Source organism: Solanum dulcamara, chromosome 6 (assembly GCF_947179165.1).
Source record: "Solanum dulcamara chromosome 6, daSolDulc1.2, whole genome shotgun sequence".
Taxonomy (NCBI): domain Eukaryota; kingdom Viridiplantae; phylum Streptophyta; class Magnoliopsida; order Solanales; family Solanaceae; genus Solanum; species Solanum dulcamara.
In genome coordinates, this window is record NC_077242.1 from 36,579,103 (window position 1) to 36,586,792 (window position 7,690).

Sequence of the window (7,690 nt, forward strand, 5' to 3'; positions counted from 1 at the left end):
CTATTTAATTGAGAAAAAAAGAAGATTAAACTACCCTAATAGTGATGAACAGTTGACATCATCTTTTCTGAATTTGCTCAACTTTGTGTTATGTCTTCCACTGCTTCCTTTCTGAAATTGGGTTTTGTAACTCTAATGTGACCCCAAAATAAATGGGAAAAAAGAATAGAAAATATGTCATACAAGTGAGTCTTCCTTGGTACTGATCTTGGCATAACCTAGTCTCGCATAACCCTGCCAACTATCTGAATACCACCTTTATGTGATCCAAAATTAAAATTTAAATATCATGATATGATGATACTTTGTGTCTAGAAAGTAATGTTATTTTGTTATGAAGAAATTAGAAATCAACGCCCTAATGGAAAAGATGTCATAAAGTCCCTAACCTTAATGAGCATGTCAATAGAGTTCTAAAAAATTGCAAGCCCAAATACCTAGGCATATGCCTGTTTAGAGAATTAGCTCCCTCACAAGTCAAGTCCAAAATCAAAGGAAACAGACGAAATACAACTACCATGAGAAATTTGTGTTGATTCAAATACATATTTAGGCAAAATAAATTAAGAAACCAATTTGCGTTGAAGAAAATTATTCACCATAGAGACTATGAAAACTATTAATGCTGGCAAAAATTGTAAAAAGTGTTGTTATAAGAAGAGCCCAATACAAGCCTTGCCATCCTATTTCTTCTCCACCCTAATCCCAGGAAACTCCTATCTAATCTACATGGCAGAAAATCCAAAATTCAACTCTTGTTCAAGTATGTGGTATACCTAGCTAGCAACTACAAAGTGCTGTCAACCCCATAACACTGAAATGGAGACTGCTTGCACCATCTATTGTGTCAAAAAGGTCCAAAGTCCACACTAAAGAGATTATATTTGGAAATCAACTATGCAACTCCCTAACTCCTCTGCGGCCTTCAGTTCTGGAAGAATGGAACAATGATCTGAGGTTATTGACGTTTGTAATATATTTATAAGACTTCTATATATTTCTTCAGGTGCTTCCTTACCCCGATCATGGCTGCCATGAATTTTTCCTGTCACCTTAACTTGATTTTTCCTTCTTGTGCTTGACTTTGCATCTCCCTTGTTGTGAGGAGAGTGTGATGCAGGAGGGCATTTGTGAGTGGGATCACCAACATTTTTGGCTGCATGACATACAAGAACTCCAAATAAATATGTTATATACAATTTTAAGTTCTTCGGGAAAGGGTACACAAGACTATGGATTGATATTGAATGAAAGCAATGGCATATAAGGTATATATCTCTGTTAACACAGAACGACGAGAGTAGAATTTAATCCGAGAATCAAATGCTTTAACATCGAAATGATCTAGGACATTTGTGTGATTAGTTAATATGTTTGATTTTACATCCATACGTATCTTCACATCTTTATGTTAAATGCTATGTCATGCAGACCATTTAACGTTTCGCCATGCTCTTTTAATATACTATACATTTCTTCCAAATCCAAGGAAAGAAACAGCACAATGTACCTTGGAAAACTTGATACTATCAATAGTTAATGGAGCTGGACATGAAGAATAACTGGTCGAAGCACCAAATCTTTGAAAACAATTTACAATTTGCCACTTTCATGACGGCTAGTCGACATTTAGCCACTGTTCCATAAATATTTAAACTTTAGCCGCTTTTCAATACGAAAACCAAATTTGGACGCAATACCTCTAACTAAAACATGGAAAAACTGCAGCACAGTGTGTTGCAGGTCGAAACTTTTACATATGAAACTCCAGAACTGTGCTGGAGTTCAAAAAATTCCTAGAGTTTGAGATGTGCAGTTCAAAATCCAAGAAAAATTGGTTGAGTTTGAATTGTCTCCTTCTCGAACTCCAAGACAGTGTCATGGAGTTTCATTGAATATTTTCAAACTCCATGACACTATTATGGAGTTTCACTTTTTAAAGTTTGAACTCCAGGACAATGTATTGGAGTTCAAAGCATTTTGGACAGGTCAAGGGGGTCTAGCTTGGTGATAAAAGGTGCGAGAAGTCCAAGAATTTGAACCACTCTCGCCAAGCGAGAGAAAGGCGAGATACGTAGGGTCTGCAATATTAATATTGTGTACATCTCGAACTTAGCTTAATATTACCTTTTCATCTTTGCATTTGCTTCAACATCTGATATTAATGTGCAAATGGCACTTTGAAGGGATTCAGCTTTGATTGCTATTATTGTCTTCATGTTCCTTATCTTAATTATTGGTCTTTGTATGTACTGGTATACTGAACTACTTTCGTCACTCAAAGTTTTCTGTTAATAAGACCCCTCCCCCCTCACAGTCACTCATCTTAGATAATAATTAAGAGAGGTTTCTTGCGAGCCTCGCTATATTAGTGCAGAAACTTTCCTCAAACTGAAGGGTAAATTCCTGGACTTTGAACTGATAAAAGTTCAAACGTGATCAATTTTTTCTGGAGCAGTTCAAACTCCTGGAAATATGTTTTCCTGTAGTTTGAACTGTGCAGTTCAAAATTCAGGGCGAAATTAGAGAAGATGAAGATGCGTCTCTCTGCCACCTTCACATGAAGAGGAGAAGGGCAAAAAGATCTTTGTAACTGAAAACTGGTTATTATTTAACAACATTTCAACCGGTGGCTGAACTCTAAAAGGTGGACCAAAAAGTGGTCAGCACCCAGTATATTTACCAAATATTCTCAAGCAGGCTAATCTTCGTGAAAGGTGTACATGACACATCAGTTTATAAGTAATTGAGAATTCATCGAGTTGGGGAAGGAAAGTTTGAAAATACAGCGAGTCTGAAGTTTTTGAGTTAAAATCATTCATTCAAATCCTAAGGTATATACAGTGTCAACTTTTGATATTTCACTCTTTTAGCTAGAAAACAAGAATAAGGAATGGGGATCAGTAAGATTGAGAAGATGACATTTTCAAGATGTACAGGGGATGTTTTGGAGGATATTTGGGCCAAATTTGGCACTTAGGCCACTTGGCCAATCTGTCAGATTTCACAAAAGGCTATCTTCTTATATCAGTTTATCCTTTTCTGGTCAAAGGCACTCACATATGATTACACTGGCAGAATCTTGATTTGCCATAGGTGAATTGGCACGCCTAATGCACAGCCACGTCCTTTCCTCTTCAGATTCAAGTTCTGAGGCAATTGGTACGTGCCAGAATCCTTTTTCTGACTCCTGGAGACATAAAGTAACACAATTACATTTAAAGGTTTGTTACATGACAACACGTACAACATTTTTTTTTATATGTGCTCAATCTTGAGTACACATTTTTTATCTGAAGATAGATAAGAAGGGCTGATCTATATTTTAATTAGGTTTCATGAGCATATTATTAGTTATATAGCAGAGCAGATCAATTAGAAGGTGTTACTGACCTGAATTACAATAGAACATGGAGGCGGCATGTGAAACACTGGACCTGTTTCAGAGAAACTGAAATGCACCTTCCATGAAGAAAAGGAAAATCCTTTATCAGATAACTGTGAGAAATTGAAGTGTATATGATATTAATGCATATGCATGAGGAGATGGAGGTAACCCTTAGCAAGGTAAGCTAAGAAAGAGGGATCACTTTGCTTTATGGAGAGAATATAAAGTCATATGAGGAAAAAATAGTTATGATGGCTAGAGGAGGTAAGTTAGACAACCAGTCAATTATAGACCATTTGTCTCCAGAACCTTGTTCTGCTTATACATAATTCAATACCCATAACCAACTCCCCCACCTCCCACCCCGGATAATTCCTCTTCCCCTGGGCATAACCTCTGTATTGATGCAATATAGCATCAATCAAGAGAGAGGAATATACTTCCGAATAGTTAATTAATGCCATAATCTACTTATGCATGACTGTCTTGTTACATGCATATCAGAAAAAAGAAATTCAATATTTCATTCAGTCATTCCTGAAGCGTAGAACCAACCTGATGCCTTTCCTTCCATTTTGGGAAAAAGTCATTTCCCAGAAGTTGAAACAAATGGTCCCTCATCTCATCATTGGTCACAAGCAAGCACCTAAATTTTATAGCTGCATACAGCCAGTACCTGAAGAACAAGATAATTTCCCACTGGGACGAATTAGAAAAAGAACTCAATACAAGGCATAAAGCATCTGCACCGAAAACGACCTAGAAATAAAAGATTACAGGTCTCACCAATCATCATTTGAACCAGTAGGTGTTGCATAGATCGCATCCGCATTTTTCCACTTCTCAATTAACGATCTATTGAATGGTTCATCCATCTTATCTCCAGTAATACGTCTATTGTGCAAAACTATTAGTGGCCACTTTTTCGAAGGAAGTATCTGACGAATTCCATTGACGACAGCATTGACCTGAATGCAAATTGTCTATTAGAGAAAGCAAAAGACCTGAATGTTTGAAAAATACCATGTTTCAGAAACAAGGCACACAATACTTACCTTAGATGGCCTAAATTTTCTTTGGCTGTAAAGGCCAATATTTGCTCCATCAATAACAGCTTCAAATGGTCCATAGTAATCAAGCCATCTCTGCAGTCATCAAAATATGTTTCACCCTCATTAGAGACATGAATGATCCGAGAACAGCTAACTAATCATCAGAACAGTTAGTAAAACGTACTTGAAATTTCTGAAAGCTCGAATTTCTCTCTCTCTGCGCAGCTATAGAAGCAACTGACTTGGCAAACTTTTCAGTTTCTTTGGGATCAAGATCAATGGTCACGAGCTTCTCAGCACAGCATTTGCAGCAGCCATCAGAGCCAACAATTGCACGTGATACAGTCCATTTTCCATTACCCAACCAGCCTTGTCCATGCCAGCCACCACCTCCATTTTTAATAGCTTTTTGTATGGATCTTTCATCCCATTTTCTTTTCCCCACACTTGAAGCTACCTTGCTGTTGAACCACTTGTGGATCAAATCTGCAGTAGAAGGTGAGAGTTGTCGAACTCCTTCTCTAAGCTTATGCAACAAATAATACACCTTTTCACTCCTACCATCTTGTATACTTACTTTTAGAAGTGCCTCCAGTTCAGGTTCCTCTGGATGGACGCCATTCTCCAACATGTGTTGTTCAACTATAAATGCCTTGTCGACATCCCCGTTATTGCAGAAAACAGATAGGGCAGGACCATACGATCGCAATTTGGGGTTTATTCCATCTTCTTTCATTTGCTTTACAACATCAAATGCCATGTCACCATTGCCCAATGCCATTGCCATTCTTGCAACAGATGTAAGGGTTGCTTCATTCATCTGTACCTTGTCTGAGAGCATTTTATCATAGATTTCGAAACCCCTTGTCAGAGCATAATCTCTTACATCATCACTCACTTTAATTCCATTGTCTTCATGTCTCACACTTTGTAAATTAGAATTTTTTGCACTACTCTTCATAAATTGAACAAATCCATCTACAGTTTGAGGATGAGAATCTGTTGAAGAGCTCAACAAATTAGTTCTCCCATGTGAATCATGCTCAATTACTTTGCCATTGAGGCTCAACTCCTTCTTGTTATTATCAGAAGAAGGTTCCTTGGGAGAATTCAAAGTCCTATTACCACTTCCACTTTTTGCTGGCTGGACGAGACCAGTAGCTGCAGAAGAACAAAGATAGAGAAGTACAGCATAGTGATACTGTCCCATTGTTATTCCTTGTAGCACTGCCAAATCATACAGCCTAATTGCACTAAGTACATCCCCTCTTTTTGAGCACATATCTAATCCAATCCTCAATGTAGAATCAATTTTACTCTTCTTTGACCCTGACCTATTAGTATTAGTAGAAGAAGAAGAAGAAGAAGAAGATTCAGAGCCCAATTCTCTACTTCTTTTAGGTTTTAATTTTGCGTTTCTGTCTTTTAGAATGACTCTTTTCGCACTATTTTCCTGATCTGCTACCCCACCAGAATAAGGTTTCTTATCAACTCTCTTATATTTGGGGGTAAAGGAGGAAAACCCAGAAGCAATTTCGTTATTAGTTTTACTATCTCGTCTGGTGCCTGAAATTTCTTGCTCTGGTTCAACGGACAACATTGTCTCCACGTGAGTGACATGAAGGGAAGATGAAATTCTTGATAGGGTATGAAACTTGAAGGGGTTTAGTAGAGTCGAAGAATGATTGCAGCGAGTGAAGGGGTAGAGTTGTTGGAGTTGGAATTGAGTTGGTTGAAGGGGTTTGAAGGGGATGGAGGCCATATGTGGCCGTTAGTGAAGCTCTATATTATATTAGGACACATGACCATCTTCAGTTCATTTCCATTTCTTTCATGCTTGAGGATAAGAGTGTCTGCTGTCTCTTTACACCACAAAATTTAACAAAAGGCGTCTTTATTAAGAACGATTTTCATTTCCGTCAACTCTTTGTCCAAGAAAGGGTTAAGTCACTTAAAAACTTAATTAAGATAATTTGGAATCAATTAATATTCTCAAAACTTTTTAATTATTTTTTTTTAAAATAAAAGGACAATTCATTCTTCAACTACTCATATAATAAAAATATTTACCCGTTTAAAAAATAAAAATAAAAGAAAATTATTCTAACTTCTTCCTTGGAAAAACGACCAACAACGACTCCTCTACAACCAACAAATTCGCCGCCTCATCGCATTGGCTGTCATTTTGTAGAAAAACTCAATGTTTTCGCCGATTGTCACTCTTTTTAAAGTAGGGTAAGCCTTTTTTTTGAATTTGTGAATAAAAACATTGTTGAAAATAGGATTTTGATTTATTTTTTGGGGGTTCATGAACAAGAACTCATTCTATAGTTGAGAAAATTGAATAATGAGGTTGATGTGTTTGTTGTTTCTTGTTTATGAAAAAAATTGAGAAATCAAAAAAAATAAAATCCAAAAAAAACAATTTTTTTGGAAAATCTAAATATTCATAAGCCGATCATTACTCTTCTTAAAGCAGGGTAAGCCTTTTTTTTGAATTAGTGAACAAAAACATTGTTGAAAATAGGATTTTGAATTTTTTTTGGGTTCATGAACAAGAAGTCATTCTATAATTGAGAAAATTGAATAATGAGGTTAATATGTTTGTTGTTTCTTGTTTATGAAAAAAATTGAGAAATCCAAAAAAGTCATTTTTTTGGAAAATCTTATGAATATTTAAATATGTGGTGTTGTTCAATGAAAACTCATTTTTTATTATTTTTGTTCTTTTTTTATGAGCATTGTTGGTTCAAATAATGTAGTGTGAAAAATAATTTTTTGTTGGAAATTCACAGTACACATATTTGTTGAAAATAATAGGGTCATCTGTTGCAACAGGTCACTCATGTGTTGCAATAGAAGGTTCATTTGTGGCAACAGATGGATCATATGTCGTAAGAAATCCATTTCTTGAAAAAAATTTGAACTTTTTTGCAATTGATAAATAAACTCATTGCCCTTATTTTTTAGAATCAGTTATAACCGTTTTTTATTTACCTTGTAGATAATATGTCAGGAGAAATAGGAGAAACAACAGATGTTCAATCTTTTGCTTCTTCCTCTTTTAACAAATGTTCTTCCTATTGATGCAAAAAATGTCAGCATAAACATAAAAAAAAATTAAGCGTGTTAGTGATTTGATAAATACTATTAAGATTTTGGTAGCTATAGGAGTGTCATTCCATCAAAGAAGATTGCACAGCCTTTAAAGTTTAGGAGGTTGAAAAAAATATTTTTCAGATCACCATCT

At 35.9% G+C, this 7,690-nt stretch overlaps 1 protein-coding gene across 2 annotated transcripts; it reads right to left on the reverse strand.

The window, feature by feature from the left end:
• Nucleotides 1-575: 575 nt before the first annotated feature.
• On the reverse strand, nucleotides 576-6,314 carry LOC129893474 (proteinaceous RNase P 1, chloroplastic/mitochondrial-like). Of its 2 annotated transcripts, XM_055969012.1 has the most exons (8): nucleotides 4,625-6,314; nucleotides 4,444-4,533; nucleotides 4,175-4,356; nucleotides 3,944-4,064; nucleotides 3,394-3,462; nucleotides 3,061-3,190; nucleotides 1,019-1,156; nucleotides 576-931 (listed from the first exon to the last, which is right to left on the reverse strand). In XM_055969012.1, the coding sequence occupies exons 1-8, from the start codon at nucleotides 6,200-6,202 to the stop codon at nucleotides 879-881; spliced, it is 2,361 nt and encodes a 786-aa protein (XP_055824987.1). In that variant the 5' UTR covers nucleotides 6,203-6,314; the 3' UTR covers nucleotides 576-878. The 2 variants fall into 2 exon arrangements, with proteins under 2 accessions (XP_055824987.1, XP_055824986.1); XM_055969011.1 differs by having other exon boundaries at nucleotides 576-1,156.
• Nucleotides 6,315-7,690: the final 1,376 nt, after the last annotated feature.

Excerpts from the sequence above, each read along its gene's own strand:
- LOC129893474 (XM_055969011.1), bottom strand. The coding sequence starts at position 6,202 with ATGGCCTCCATCCCCTTCAAACCCCTTCAACCAACTCAATTCCAACTC. Across the intron at positions 3,463-3,943 it reads AATGGAAGGAAAGGCATCAG|GTGCATTTCAGTTTCTCTGA; the intron begins GTTGGTTCTACG and ends TCTTCATGGAAG. Across the intron at positions 1,157-3,060 it reads TTCTGCCAGTGTAATCATAT|CCAAAAATGTTGGTGATCCC; the intron begins GTGAGTGCCTTT and ends TATGTCATGCAG.